At 43.5% G+C, this 15,578-nt stretch overlaps 2 protein-coding genes across 2 annotated transcripts in view; one reads left to right on the forward strand and one right to left on the reverse strand.

The window, feature by feature from the left end:
• Positions 1-11,782, reverse strand: part of rfx6 (regulatory factor X, 6) — a 16,861-nt gene extending 5,079 nt beyond the window's left edge. The window contains exons 1-14 of the mRNA XM_024294666.2: positions 10,849-11,782; positions 9,613-9,751; positions 8,883-9,006; positions 8,730-8,791; positions 8,579-8,656; positions 8,478-8,505; positions 2,706-2,813; positions 2,556-2,633; positions 2,368-2,481; positions 1,653-1,702; positions 1,386-1,545; positions 1,173-1,317; positions 973-1,082; positions 778-895 (exon numbers count right to left, since the gene is read on the reverse strand). Coding sequence (XP_024150434.2) covers positions 778-895; positions 973-1,082; positions 1,173-1,317; positions 1,386-1,545; positions 1,653-1,702; positions 2,368-2,481; positions 2,556-2,633; positions 2,706-2,813; positions 8,478-8,505; positions 8,579-8,656; positions 8,730-8,791; positions 8,883-9,006; positions 9,613-9,751; positions 10,849-11,002 — 1,468 coding nt within the window. The 5' untranslated portion in view covers positions 11,003-11,782. The remainder of the gene's footprint in view (positions 1-777; positions 896-972; positions 1,083-1,172; positions 1,318-1,385; positions 1,546-1,652; positions 1,703-2,367; positions 2,482-2,555; positions 2,634-2,705; positions 2,814-8,477; positions 8,506-8,578; positions 8,657-8,729; positions 8,792-8,882; positions 9,007-9,612; positions 9,752-10,848) is intronic.
• A 611-nt stretch (positions 11,783-12,393) lies between these two features.
• Positions 12,394-15,578, forward strand: part of tdrd15 (tudor domain containing 15) — a 34,955-nt gene continuing 31,770 nt past the window's right edge. Inside the window, exon 1 of the mRNA XM_024294658.2 lies at positions 12,394-12,553. The gene's annotated coding sequence lies outside the window, so the exon portion shown is untranslated. The remainder of the gene's footprint in view (positions 12,554-15,578) is intronic.

The raw sequence follows: 15,578 nt of genomic DNA on the forward strand, positions 1-15,578 counted from the left end.
GTCCCAACGTCTGGGAATGTTTCCACCACGCGCGTCAAAAATAATGACGTCTAAACATATTTAATATCAATCTAGAGACTTCAGTGTGATGAGATGGAGTATAAATTCAACAAAAGGCAGAAAAAAGTCTGAGTTCTTTTACTGCTTCAATCCACGTTCCATGAAACACATTCCACTTCCCCAACAACAACGTTTCTGAACTTACAGTTAAACCAGCCTCTGCAGCTTCTGCATCATCCAATGTATCTGAATCTTCTACAGCATCTGCAGCACCACCTCAGTGACCCTGTGGTAGAGTGTCCGCCCTGACACTGGAAAGTTGTGAGTGCAAATCCAGTCCGAGTCATACCAAAGAGACTAAAAATGAGATCTAGTGCCTCCCTGTTCGACACTCATTATTGAGAGGTTGGATTTGAGGGTCAAACCACCAAATGGTTCCCGAGTGCGGCTGTGTCCGCAGCTCACCACTCCCCCAGGGGAGAACATGTTTCACACACCAAGATGTGTGACAATAATGGGACTTTAGTTTTATTTACAGCATCTATTCCATTGAAATTTTATAGGATTTGTAACTCCTATATCATCCACAGCATCTGATCTAAGGTATCTGCAGCATCAAAATCATCTGCAGGATTATCATTATCTACAACATCTGCATCAGCTTTCCCTCAGCCGGACCACCTCGTCACTAAAAAACTCCTTCAAATCCTTTTCCTTTCTGACAGAATAATACAGAGAACAGAAAACTACCTGAATCTGAATTCTCCATGAACTCACCGAAGCTGGAGGCGTTGTTGAGCGTCAGGTTGTGCATCACTCTGGCACCAAAGAAGCTCCACCTGAGGAGGAAGTCCTGCGCCCGCTTCCTGACGGAGCGACCGCTCTGCTTCCCGGGCTGAGGGACACCCGGAGGAGAAGGTGAGCCGACAGGATGGCCACGGAGGCTGTGATGCTGAGGTTCATGGCGTGTACCTTAATGACCTTCTGCTCCACCACAGAGTCCAGCCACTCGATGAACGACTCCACGGTGGCGTTTTTTCTCAGCAGCTCCTTCAGCTCCTGGAAGATGCTGATGGAATCGTCTGGAGGAGAGAGAAGAGAGAGCTGCAGGAATTGTGATTCTGAATTCTCCTGATGATCCTGCTGGTGTGGCTGTGGAGGAGCGGCCGTACACTCAGAGTAGAGGTCTGAGTCCAGGCTCCTGGGCGCCGTCATGCTGAGCACCGGCTGCGAGCTGATGCTGCTGAGGTCCACCTGGTCGATGTCCTGCACCATGCTGGTGACCACGGCCTGGTCGAAGAGCGCCGGACGGGCGATCTGGGAGGAGATCAAACAGAAATCACGACAGGAAGACCTGAGCACACACGGGTTGCCGGATGCTCGACCTGCGCGAGATGGAGGAAGGAAGTCTGCCTCTTCAAAGAAGAAACAAAGCGGCGTGCGATGGGGAGCTTCTTCGCTGCAAGGCATTCTGGGAGGTTCTCCAGGGACGAGGCTAGCCAGTGTTCCCAGTGTTTGGCAAAGCTCCGGATGTCTGCTAGAAGACTGAAACACGAGTTTTTAAATTCTGTCTTCTGTGTGGAAGTTTAAAAACAGAAATTCCAGGGGACTTTGTAAATTCTGGTTTTGGTTCAAAGTAATCTATTACTAACCTCTCAGGCATCTCCTGCATGGTGGCGGGAATCAGTACGTCCATTAAAACCTGCAAGACATGGAGCAGGGATCAGTTTACGCTCCAGAACAGGAACGATCATCAATGAAACGGAGAATAACCGGACAGATCTGACTTTTAGATTCATCTTTTTAGGAGCTCTTCATGGAGGCTTTTTGACAGAAATGTTATTTTTCTAGAAAGAAAGCTTTCTGATGTTTAACAAAACTCTTTGGAGCAAGTTCTGAATCAACTTTGCTTTCTTTGACCTCCTGAAAACCTGTCTTAGCCCTCTGAGGCTGTTTCAGGAATCAAACCCTCAACCTGAGGTGATACGTGTCAGACGTCTGGGAACCGTCACGTTTCTACTTTCCTTTGAGTCAACATGAATCTATACAGAAGCAGAAACTTCTGGAAACTGGATCAATGACGGATTTATCTGCCAGGAACAGACGAGCCGTCTCAGCATCACTAGAAGAGCAGTGAGGTGTTATGGGGGGGTCACAAAACCAATGCTGAGGGGAGGGGGCAGAGGATGAGAAGTAAGCTAAATGGGGAGGGACCTCAGTTCCAATCATTCTGTTTCCTGAAAGATCAAAACAGACTGTAAGATGAGAACTGTCTGTTCTGAGTCATTGGTGAATAATCTGTCCTACGGCCCTTGAATGCACCACGACTCTTCACCAGAACAGTAGGAAGAGAGTTCTCTGGAGCACCTTGTAGAGGATGGAGTCGCAGACGCAGAAGACGTTGACGATGACGGGCGTCTGCAGCAGCGGCAGGAGGTGGTTGGGCATTCCCTGCCAGAAGTGCAGCAGGAAGTTCTGGATCTGAAAGAGGAGAGGCGCTGCGTGAACCTTCCGGGTCGGTCTGAGCAGCCGCAGAAGCTGCAGAGGACGCAGACCTCCTCGAAGTTGACGTTGATGGCGTTGTCCAGGATGCACTGGCAGTGCGTTTTGTACATCATGATCAGAGTGTCCACCTGAGGGAGGAGACGGCCGTGAAGTCTGAGAGGGTCAGCAGAGCAGAGCGTCACGGAGAACCTGAGGCCCACCTTCTCTCTGGAGACGCCGCCGTGCAGAACCAGGTGTTGGGCGCTGGGGAAGTCCGGGAGCAGCGTCCCCGTTTTGGAGCTCAGGGAGTACTTCCTGGTGAACCCCCCCTGGAGAAAGGTTCATGGGTGAAGAACGGTGACAATTTGAAGGAAGGAGGAAGCTTTGTTAGTGCTTCTTTAAAACTTTAAAGATGAAAAGAGAAAGAGGAGGAAACATGGGCTTAAAGCTGAGGTTTGTCGGTTTTACATCTATTAAATTCCTTGGAACCCCCCTCCCCCCTTACACAGTTGAAAAAGACGAATTTAACTGGAGATCTAGGGTTTTTTTCCCCCCACATCTTTACAATACCGTTACAAGAGGTGTCAAAGTCAAGGCCCGGGGGCCGGATCCGGCCCTCTGGGTAACTATATTTTATTGTTATTAATGGCTGTGACTGAGCACATGTCTGTCTCTGAGTAAGGGCTTAACAAAGTGATTTGTTTGTGACAGCGTCAGTGGAGACACACACTGTTCAGCTTCAACATCTGTTACATTTCATCTTGTTTAGTTTAATGGTAGTCACTGGATTTTTTTGTGTTTTTTTCTTTTTTTGTTCACTTCCTGGTTTTTTGCGGGGACTTCCTGATTCAGGAAGTCCAATGATTTTGGTTTCCTTTGACAGGCCTGTTTAAAATTAAAAATGTTTTCTTTCTACTTTGTATTTTAATTGATATTTAATGGGACGCATAGTTTTGTTTTATTATGTTGAATTTCTTGCACATGAATGTTTGTTTCTTATGATATGTGTTTAATTTTTGATTAGTAATTGGGTTGGTTTGGTGAAGGGGTGGGGCTAGCCACCTATAAAAGAGGACCTCTTTTTAAATTGAGGCCTTTGATGGTGCAGCACTATAGGTTGCTTTCCTGCCATATTTCTCTCAGAACTCATGTCTGCCTAAGGCATTTTCCCATAAAAAAACAACATAAAAAGAAGATATCCTTTACGTTTTTTGTGGACAGTGGTTTGTCCATCTGACATATGGTGTCAGAAGTGGGATTCCCAGTGTCTTGAGAGGAGGCCCAAAGAGGGGTCAAGCACGTCCCACAATGCAAACCAGAAGTCAAGTAGATGAAAAAGTGGAACCAGACTGGGAAACTGATGATGACGACGTCCCGGCCTGAGTTGTGGAGAAGCCTACGATGGTGGAAATGCTCCAGCAGTTCCTTGGAGCACAGCAGACCAGAGAAGAGGGGTTTGTTGGCTGAACTGAAGAACCTGAGGATAGTTCTCCAGTACCAGAATCAACCTGCAACAGACGTGAGTGACTCTCCACGCTCAGCTAGAAGTGACGCCTCCTTGTCCCCACTCCCTACTCCAGCGCCCCCACGTCGTCAGAGTGCTAATGATGAAGTTAGCGTGGACATGACTCCTGTACCCTCCACTTTGCAACCACCACTCTTTCAACGTAAGGACCCCAAGATGCTCTCATATCAGCCTGAGGAAGACATTGAATGTTTTACTTCGTTTTGAGAGGATTGCATAGACTTGGGGTTGGGCAGACACTGAACGGGCATACAGACTTGTACCTTTGCTAACAGGGAAGGCTCTCACAGCTTATTCTGCTATGGATGAAGACCTCTCAGACTCTTATCCTGATATCAAGTCGGCTTTATTGGCCAACTGTAATGTTTCAGCTGAGACCTACCGACAACTTTTCAGAGAATTGCCTACAGAGACCTATCATCGTCTGAAGGGTTTATATCGTCGACGGATAAGGCCTGACCAACGGGATGCAGAAGATATTGCAGAAATTCTCATCTTGGAACTGTTTCTTACACCTTACCCCTGACGTACGTACATGGGTGAAGGAGCATGAACCAGCCACTGGGGTTGAAGCAGCTAAACTTGCAGTGCAGTACATTAATGCTCACCCGACAGCCGTAGGTTTTTCACCACACCTTTGGAGATGGGCGGCGGCCAGCTGACAAAAGAGCAGAAGCTCAGAGAATCAGCGTTGGTGTGAGTAAAACTGTATCTCAGGGTGACAATGACTTTAATCTGCTATTATTGTCAGCAACCTGGACATAAAGCTTCTGTATGTCCTCTTAAAAAGCCAAAAATGTCATTGCTGTGTGCCACAGAAAAGTGTTAATAAGTTGCAACATCCATGTTCTGATACTACTTCCTTTGATCCAGTGACTGTTAATGGGGTTTCTTTGACCGCTTTGTTAGATAGTGGCAGTTCTAAGTCTTTGGTGATGAAATATTATTTACAGACCATGTTCTTGATTACAAAAACAAAACTGTGATTGAATGTGTCCAAGGAGATGACAAAGTGTATCCAACTGCTGAAGTAACTTTTGATCTGGATAACCATGCATTTCTTTTGCAAGTTGCAGTGTTGGAAAACATGCCAGTTGATTGTGTTATTGGGAGAGATTGCCCCCTTTTGTGGGAGTTGCTCAGGGATAAAAGACAAACCAATGTTGTTGCTGTAGTCACAACATCTCAAGTTCAGGCTGATTTGGAACCTCTTCCAGATCTTCATAGTGATCTTTGTGAGGTGGATATAAAGGCCAAAAAAATTCAAGGCGCTAATGCTGTCATGAAAAACATAGAAGGTCTTTTAAAACTCTTGAACAGAAACCTGAATATCAGAATTTTGTGTGGGAAATACCAAATGATATTAGACATTTGCAGATTATTGATGCTACTTTAAGTTTTCTGTACAATCTTGTAGAAAATGAAACGGACAATGACTCTACAGATACAAAATGTGCACTTGACGATGGGATTTTGTTTATTCAGGGGAAGACGGGTAAGCAGCTTGTAGTGCCTACTGGATGGAGATCTATAATTTTGGATCTAGCTCTCACCGTCCCATGAGCAGGTTAGCAAAGCGCTTTTACTGGCCAGCCATGTTTAAAGATGTAAGAGGGTTTTGTGCTTCATGCCCTCAATGTCAGATAACAAGTTTGAGTAAAGTTAGACATGCACCACTGCATCCTTTGCCAGTCATAAGTACCCCTTTCCAGCGCATCACCATGGATATTGTAGGGCCAATGGAGAAAAGCAGTTCTGGACACAAATATATTCTGGTCATAAGTGATTACGCAACCCGCTTTCCAAAAGCTTTCCCATTACGCAACTTCAAAACGAAAGCAATAATTCAGTTTTTTTTCTCGTGTTGGGGTCCCGAATGAAATCCTCACAGATCAAAGTACCAACTTCCCCTCAAACTTGATGTGACATCTGCATAAAGAACTGGTCATCAAAGGCATCTGGACCACGCCATATCATCAACAAACCGATGGACTGGTGGAGAGATTTAACCAGAGTCTCACCCAGATGTTGTGTAAATTTGTTTCAGATACTGGACTGGGATAAATGGTTGCCTTTTCTCTTGTTTGCATACAGGTTGGTTCCCCAGGCTTCCACAGGTTTCTCTCCATGTGAGCTCCTGTACGGGTGGCCAGTTCAGGTCTCTTGGATTTGTTCAGAAGAGAATGGGAAACAATCAAGAAACCAGCGTCGAAGGAAATCCTGTCCAGTGTACTCCAGATGAGGAATCGTTTGGAAACATACCGGGAACTAGCACAAGAGAACCTCACCAGGGCCCAAAAGGATCAAAAATCCTGGTGTCCCAAGAAAACTCGTCAGCGTGAGTTGGAACTTGCTGAAAGAGTGGAGAGACTGCGAGCAACCGCCATCTCAACAGACATTACTGGAGTGTAAAGTACATGATGATGGTGATGAACCTATTACCTGTATGCCAGGTATTTCCTCTTCTATGCAGCCTGGATTGGATCATCTTTCACCTCAGCAGAAACAGGAGTTGTTGGATCTACTGGGACAAGTTCCTGGCCTGTTTACGGATGGACCAGGGAGGACTTCGCTAGTTCAACATACCATCCGCCTAAAAGATCCTGTGCCTATTTGCAAAAGGCCCTACAGGATCCCTGAGTGTCTGGGGCACTCTCTTAAGAATGAAAACAAGAAAATTATGGACTTGGGGGTCATTGAGCCATCTGAAAGGGATTGGTCCAGTCTGGTGGTGATGGTCCTGATGAAGGTTGGTTCCTAGCGTCTCTGTATCAATTTTAGAAAGGTGAATGCTGTCCTACTTTAATGCATACCCCATGACTCGTGTTGATGACCTGGTGGAGAGTATCGGATAAGCACACTACCTGACCAGATTAGACCTGTGGAAGGGCTATTGGCAAAGTTATTTTTTATTTATTTATTTATTTTTTAATAATTGTTGGCAAAGTTATTGGCTTATCTTGTGCTCATTTCTAACTTGTATAATTTTGACAAAATATATTTTTGTGGAGAGTAAAATATTGAAAGTTATTTAAGGTTTAAGTTGATTTATTCTGGAATAATATTCCTGCCTTTTTATTATTCATAATTATGTTAAAAAGTTACGGTTTTAAAGTTTTAAAAATGGGCATTCTCCTAGCTTTTTGGACTATTTTGGTATTTACTAAGATTTTTAAGAGTTTAGCCAATATTTCAGCTACATGCTAAGTGTTTTGGCCAACTCAGGCGGCGTCACCCAAATGCTCCTTTTATCTCGACTAAAAGGAACAAATGTAAGTAAATCCCAAAGGACCGCTGACAGAATCAAATGTTGGGATGGTTCTCCCTCAAAGGCTTCAACAATGACTTGTACGATTCTCCACCGTTATTAAAGTAGAAGCTGTTTACATCCGCGGTCTCGTGGTCGAGGCGTGGAAAGAGGGGGGGACTCACAATAAACTCACTCCTGATTGGTGACAGTACTTCCTGTAGATTCATGACTCAGCTATGACTCAGACCAATCGCTGAAGATGGGTTGCAGACGTTTGCAATATGGCGATATCCGTTTCAGGAAGTGACGGTGAAAGCGGCGGCCTACTTTGGCGAGGAGTGGAGGTAATGCATTTCCAATGGGGGACCTCATGGCTCCAGAAGTCCAGTACTTTTTACAGTCAATGATCTCAACAGTATTTAGGTCCAAGGAAATCCCTTTAGACGCAAGAAGTACTCCAACTTGATTCTCCACGGTTTTGTTGGCATCCATCACAGCTCCATTAGCATACACGCTAACGTTGGTAGCACCGGGGTTGTAGTTGAAGTCCCGTGAGAACCACATTATCCATCTGTGCCTGTTGATCCATGTCATGCATTCTTCTCTCCAGGAGATGATTAAAGTCGCTTATGAGCCACTTCAAAAGACTTTAAAAGCTGAAGAGTTGAGGAGAGCTGGAGACACACGTCTGCTCGTGACCCAGAACCGGATGTCTATTTCAGCTACATGCTAGCTGTTTTGGTTAATTTAGGCTTTTTTCAGTTTTTTTTATGATATTTTGAAGTTTAGCTAACATTTCAGCAACATACTAGCTGCGTTGGCAAACTTAATATTTTTCCGTTTTTTAGGCTAATTTGGCATTAGCTAATATTTTAGCTGGCTATCAGCTTAAGCGTTTCTAGCTATCAATTTCCCCATCTTCCGCTGTCAGCACTAGCATATTCAGAGGTCATATTCAGCTTCCAGCATTCACACTAGCAACACTGCAGGTAATGCTACATATGTAGTTTATTATCACATTAAAAAGTTACAGTTTTAAAGTTCTAAAAATGTAGTTTTAGAGTGTTGAATAAATGTTTATCCTGTTTGGCCCGCGATCTAAGGTGTGTTTTGGATTTTGCCCCCTTGTGCGATTGAGTTCCACCCTCCTGAGTTACAGCAGAAATGGCCGAAATTTGCACGACTTGGATTAGAAATGACGATCTGTTATAAACTCACCTCGTTCTTCAGTTTGCTACCAGAAAATCTGTGAAGATAAAGATTTGATGTGAAGGGGAAAAGAAGCATCTGAACATGTTAATGAGATAGTTCCTCCTCACCTGGTCAGGCCTTTCCCAGAGTACACCGAGTGGTAGTAGGCGCTGCTCTCTTTAATCCCAATCCCGTAGTAGTGGTACCTGTGAAGAGTCCACATGTTCAGGTGAGACTGGGAGGAGCCGCAGGTGGGATGCTGTGGTGCTGAGGACTTACTTGGAGTGTCCTCTGGTGCCCAGCCTCCTGGTGGTCAAGAGAGGGAACTTCTGCCGGATGGTCTGCTCAGAAACGGGGGTGGTGGTGGTGGTGGGGGGGGGGGTTTAATTGGTTTCACATCAGCAGCTCGTTAGCAGCAGGAGAAGGACTCACCTTTCCAAAGGTGGCAGCACAGGCTGGCTCCAGCTTCTCCTTCCGGCAGAAGTCCAGGTAGTGGGCGTAGAGGATGCACCGAGGAAGACACACCCCCTCGCACACGATGTAGTTCTCCTCCAGCCTGGGGAGACAGTCACATGACCGTTTGGAGGTCAAAGGAGACGGAGCTTCACTCATTACAATCATTTCCCTTCTAGGGTTTGCTGCTGTGGAGCTGCAGGTTTGACTGTTTTATTTATTTATTTGTTTGGGGGGGGCTTTATCTGAACAAAGAGGAGTGAAAATGTATTTTCATTTCAGATTCAAAGGGTGCAGATCCCTGAGATCATTCTCTCATCCTGTAATCATTCTGAGTTCAGGTTCAGTTATAACCATTGATGTTTTTCTGATGGAGCAGAAAAATGAAAAGTTGAATCTTCCTGCAGAAAGCTGTGAATCCGAATGAGAGAAGACGTCTGCTGACAGCTTCTGTTGACTTTTATTTTTATTTTATTTGCATTTTTAGAAAGATCCAAAGATGATAAGAAAAACAGAGATTTCTGGATCCTGAAAATTACAAAGGTCCTGGAGGATCTGAATCTTTGGCTCGGTGTTGTGATGCTTTCTGATCTCAACCTGAAACAATGAGAGATCTGAGGAAGGGTGAAAACTGTGTCCAGGATTCTACATCTGAACAGAACCCCAGATCCTGGATTTCCGGCGTTTGGCTGAAGTCTCAGACGTTTACCACTGCAGAGTGAGCTGCATCTGCTTCTTCTTGTTCTTGATGAGCTGGCTGACGCTCCTCCTGCCGGAGCTGAAGTTCTGCCGTAGGTCGGAGGTCAGGTCCGGCTCCTCCTCGGATGACGGCGTGTCATTGCTGTCTTCTGCAGGAGACCAGAGGAGTGCAGAAGTAAAGCTCGATGAGAGGTCAGCGGGGTCAGAGCAGTTTATGCAGAAGGAAGCACAGAAAACATCAATGGCGGGAAGTTCTGTCAGGGTTCCTCTGAGTCTTTTTAACCCTTTAACACTTGAGGCATCGCTGGTGACGCTTAAACACAAAATCTTTAACGTATTCTAATTTTCAACCATTAGCGGCTCATCAAAAGATCCCTCAGAAATCGCCACATCGGAGCTCGCTAGCTCAATACAGCAGAGCTCGCTAGCGTGCTATGCCCTCCACCAGGAGGCTGGCTAGCGTAGCAAGCTAACCCACTGACTGCCCACAGGTGGGTCCACCACAGAAACTGCTGACAAACCAAATGGAGCCCCACATTTTCTGCCCACCTGCCCTGGCTGGCTGCATCCATGGTGAAATGTTCGTTTCATCCAAGAATCTAAAGATGGCGTCTAAAAAGATCCCTCAGATAACAGGCTGCCTAAAGAATGCAGACCTGGGGTCAGCAGGTCTGACCTGAAAGAGACGGCAGCATGAAGACCTCATCCAGCCTCCGTCTGGACTCCGTTCTCTAGAGGAGCAAACAGGAGACTCAGAGTCCAGAAACGTCTCAGAGAGTCAAAGGAAAAGTTCATCAGAGAAAAACTATCCCAGCATCAAACTAATCTTAATGTAAAAAAAAAAGATTTTGTTTAAAAATGACTCCAAGAGCGAGAAGGACTGACGATGGAACGAAGGTCAGACCTCAGGTCAGGTCAAAGGTCATGACCCCACAGTCAGGAGGAGATCTCTGGATGAGGAGGAACTCTCTGGAATCACCATCACCTGGGCTCACAGAACCAGACATGAAAGTGGGAGTGTGATGGTGTGGGCCTGAATGTCCTCTGTAAGTATAGAGGAAGTTTTCGTTCCTGTTTTATCTGCATTCATGATCATCAGAGTGAGACCTCCCAGTTCCTCACCGCTGAGACTAACAGGTAAGCAGTGAAGTGCAGCGCCGCCGTGTGGTGCATGTGCGTCAGTGGTTTGAACTCCCCTGACTTCAAAGACATCATCATGTAGTTGAGACTAAATCTGGGGCTTTACCTGATTTGATCCCAGAATCGTTCTCCCGGTGAAACGGCGTCCGGCCGCTAACATCCATGGACGCTTCCTCTGGAGAGCTGCTCAAACTTCTGCTGAATGGGTGAAGCAGAAACAGGTTTTCTGAGGCGGAGCTGCTGCTGCGCTTCATCGGCATGACGCTGAGGCAAAGCCACAGGCTCCAACTTAAACACAGTTCACGGATGAGATTCAGCTCAAACAGATCCTCAGAGGTGGTCTATGAATCCATGTGAGCGGTCCAGGAGGAGGCGAGGAGGACCAGCAGCATGTCAGGAGGAGCAGCAGAAGCTGCTGGGAAGGAGGAGACTGGCTGCCTCTTAACGGCGTGCTGGGAGAGGGCAGAGCTAATGAAGCTCTGTGTGCATTCTTCATATTTACAGAAGACCGGCTAATCCACTTTATTAATGATTAACAGACAGACCTGCATCCATCTGTCCATCCATCCATCCATCCTGCTGCAGTCAGCTGACCCACATCTCCTTAAACACACACGGCCGCTCTCCTTCTCTACACAACCACCAGTTTATGAGAGAAGATCTTTACATCTGAAGATACAAACATCCAAACATGAAAGAGGAAGATGAACAGGGGGGGAAACTGGTCTGTTCTTTGTCTTTTCTTATTTTGTCTTTTTTTAATTAGACATTTAAAACTAAAATAAATTTACTCCAAACTGAAGTGGTGAGCTGGCACGTCAAAAAACAGGTGAGGGTGGAGCCAAAGTTCTGGGTTTGGATCAGAACCTTGTTCAGGTTTGTTCTAGTGCAGAGGTCTACCACCTTTAGCAGTAGAAGGAGACATTTTGAGCCTGTGTTTTACTGATCAAATCTTACAAGGAACCACAAAGTCTAGTTTTACACTTTAAGAAAATGTCTTATCGCCCTGCATTCATTACATTGCTTTTTTAAAATTGTAAATATGCTTCTTTTTTGGCATGAAAAAAACAGAAATTATAGGAAAAATAGCATTTTCTCAAAATGTGAAAATGTTTTTGACTTCTGACAGAATCTTGTATGACTTCCTTTCAAAATAAAAGACACCCTGTGCCAAACAGGATCATCCCAGCTCTGGACAGCTACTAACCATGTTGTGCAGCATAAGATAAAATGTTCTTTAAACTCATAAAAAATCAAACTTTTTAACAAACTTTGCTTAGTATTTGAAATCTGAAGGCCTCTTCAGGTCAGCATCCGGCTTTCTACGTTTATAGAAGTTCAACCAGATCTGACCAAACCCATCCCTGTCCGGTTTGGACCTGGAACCAGGTCCAAAGCTCTTATTTTGATGTCGTTGTCCTGCTGCCAGTCACCCAGAGGGAGACTGGCAGCAGGACTTTTTAATGGATAATATATATTTATATATATATATAAATATTTTTAAAAGCGTTTTAAGCAGAAGAACCAAAACTTTTTTGCGTTGTCAAAGTCAACAAAACTACTGACAACAGGCCCGGGTTCGGTCCACTCCTCTGGTCCAAGGACGCCAGGCGCATGCGCCGCTGCTGTAAAACTTCAGGTCATATAAGCCGTCAGCAGGGGGCAGCAGCGGCCCGCTCGAGTGGCCTATGTGGATGCGCGCGCAGCCTGTAGCGAAGAAGTGGCGCGAGCTCCCATGAAGGTTGTCGAATAATTCCACTCGCAGAGAGCTGACAGAGTCCGCGAATTCGGCTGGAACTTCTTGTCATGAGGTGAGTTTGAAAATGATAAAACTGTATTGAACGACAGAAGTTAGCATTCATGCTAGCAGCTCCACCGGCGGGAAACTGGAGACGAAGACGATGTCGGCGGGTTGGGGGATAGGGGAATGGGGGGTATTTAGGGGCTTGAAAAACGTTTTAAGAAATAAAAAGTTTTTTTTTCTATTTTTAAAAAGTCCAAAAGTCGAGTTCCGTTGTAGGTACCACACGAGTTCGGCTTCCAAGATCGGCTCGGGGGTTTTGCGTGATGACATCGGACTAGCATAGCAATCCACAGTCTGGCGGGCTCGTTCCGACTAATGTTGGCTGGATTTAATGGCGACTCTCCGCTGTAACTGCGATGATCTTCTGACTGGTGTTTATACTTTTCCAGCCACGTGATCGTGTCCAGCGTTTATTTTGAACGTGATCAGCATCCCGCTCAGACACTTACAGGTACGAAAGGCAGAGCAGGAAGTGATGAGTTCACTAGACAGAAGCAGGGATACAAAGACGACTAAATTAAGTGTTCAGTGTTTCTTAACTTCTTCAGGAACTTTCATTATTTTCAGTGTCAAAAGATATTTTTCTGGCCAGGGTTTTCCGCAGAGTCGCGTACTCTAATTGCTGAAATAAATTCTAGTTAAATGAGGCGACTCCAGGTGTTACATTTCAACCGCGGTGACGTCACCATCAGGTGCAGCATTCTGATGCTACTGAAGCTGTTCTGATTCTTATCACAATGTCATACACCTGTTAATTTACACAATGGTGCAGAATGCTATACCCTCACAACACTGATAATTTAATTCCTAATGGGATGACTATATCCTGAGTCACCTGCTTCTCTTACTAACATAAAAATACGCAGATTATTTCAAAAGAATAATACCTCTCCCCCATATATTTTAAATTGTTGGGATCACTTTGTTTCAGATATCAATTGGAAAGTAGTTTGGGTAATCCGTCATAAATATTTACCAAAATAAATAAGGTAAAACAAATATCTTCTTAAATTCCACACAGTTATATTATATGGAACAACAAGGATATTCTCTATAAACATACATCTCTTTTCTTTGAATCCTGGTTCCAAAACAATATCATTTTTGTTGATCAACTTTTCAACACTAATGGGTAGTTATCATCTTATACTTGTTTTCTTGGCAAATATAACATCCCAGGTACTCCTGGAGAATATGCTAAAGTTTTTGGTGCGATCTCTCCTGGAATATGTATGTTATTTAGCCAAAGATCAAGACTTGATCCTTTCCCTTTCAATCTTTCTCTTTCGCTGTCCACTGTTGGAAAAATCTGCTTTACTGTTCGTTCCAGGAAAAATAATGGAGGCATTAGAGCTCTTTTTCAGAAAGATATTGTTACTTCACCACGTGTTATTCATTACTGGAAACAATTTGTGGATGATGGGTCTTGGAAAAAGGTCTGGCTTTTACCTAATCACTACTTTATTTCCAGTAAAATTAAAGAAATTTCTTATAAAATTTTACACGGATTCTACCCCACAAAAACGTATTTAAAAATGTTAAAACTGGACAGTGAAACATTGTGTTCCTTTTGTAAATGTTTTTAAGAAACAGTGACTCATTCGTTTTGGTATTGCTCTTTTTTTTACAATCTTTCTGGCAAATTTTCTGTGATTTCTTTTGTTATAAGTTTGCTCTGTTCTTTATGTCCTGTTTGGCTCCAACCAACATAAGAATTTGGCATTTCAATGTTTAATCGATTTATGAATTTTACTTTCTAAATTTTATATCCACAAATGCAAATTTCCTAACAAAATTCTAAAATGTTCCTTATTTCTGGTGGCCAAACTATATATTGAATCAATATTTTTTCAAAAAACCAAAAGGCTATGAAATGTCTTGAAATTTGTTCTCAATATAAAATGATTACAAAATGTAAACTCTGCAATTTCTTTGACCTTACTTTTATTCAGTTACGGTATGACGTTTCTCGTTTGTTTCTACCCCTGGCATTTTACTTTATTTTAGTTTTTTTATTATTTCTGCAATGTTTTTACATATATATATATGTGTACATGGCTATTTAGCACACATTTTCTGTATTGAAACTGATGTTTGTAATAAAGTTATTAGAAAATAAATGAATAAACCTTCAGGCTCTGAGACCCAACAACGCTCTCAGGGCCACATTCTCAGGACCCAGGATTTTTTAACACAGCGCCCCTACTGCCTGGAGGATTAACAGCACCTTCCGGACGATTTCAGGACTTGTTTTTTGAGACGGCACCTCCTTGCTGCTGGGTGCCGTTTATTGTTTTTTTTTTTTTTCTAAAATAAGTGTTTCAAGTGGTGAAAACTGGGTATGTTTCATTCAGCATTAACTTTGACTATGACTGATTATTTGTAATGTTTTTCTTACTGAGGAATTATACATTTAGTTTTAACCCTTTAGACGCCAGGGGGTTTCAGTGGAAATATCCAGTACGTATAGAGCAGGGGTCTCAAACTCAAATCAGCCGGGGGCCGCTGGAGGCGGAGTCTAGTTGAGGCCGGGCCGCATCAGGATTTTCTCAAGAAAATCACTGAGAAAACATTCCAATGTTCTTAAATATCTTTATTTTTAACACAAAATAATGAATAAATAATGAACGACGTGTATAGATCTTTGTCCGTGTTGATTTATATATGTTAAAAAAATAAGGGTAGTTAATGTCTGTTTCTGAAATAGTTTATATTGAAGATTAAACTTAAGATATATTGCTAGGGGGTAGAACTAAAAAAAGTTTTTTAAACTTTTTCCTACTCCATTTCAAACTACATAATAGAGGTGTAATGTATTTATTTATAATTTATATAGAATTTTCTGTTGTTGTTTTCTTGTTTTTTACCATGTACATTAAAAGATGAATAAAAAAAACAAATAAATTAGCAATAAATAAGTAAAATAATAATAATGACCAAACAGCAGATACAGACAACTGAAGAAACCACATATTGACTGACTAGAGAAAACTAATTATTTGTGTTCAGTTTCAAATGTCTGTATTAACAGA

This window comes from Oryzias melastigma, linkage group LG23 (genome assembly GCF_002922805.2).
Source record: "Oryzias melastigma strain HK-1 linkage group LG23, ASM292280v2, whole genome shotgun sequence".
Taxonomy (NCBI): Eukaryota; Metazoa; Chordata; class Actinopteri; order Beloniformes; family Adrianichthyidae; genus Oryzias; species Oryzias melastigma.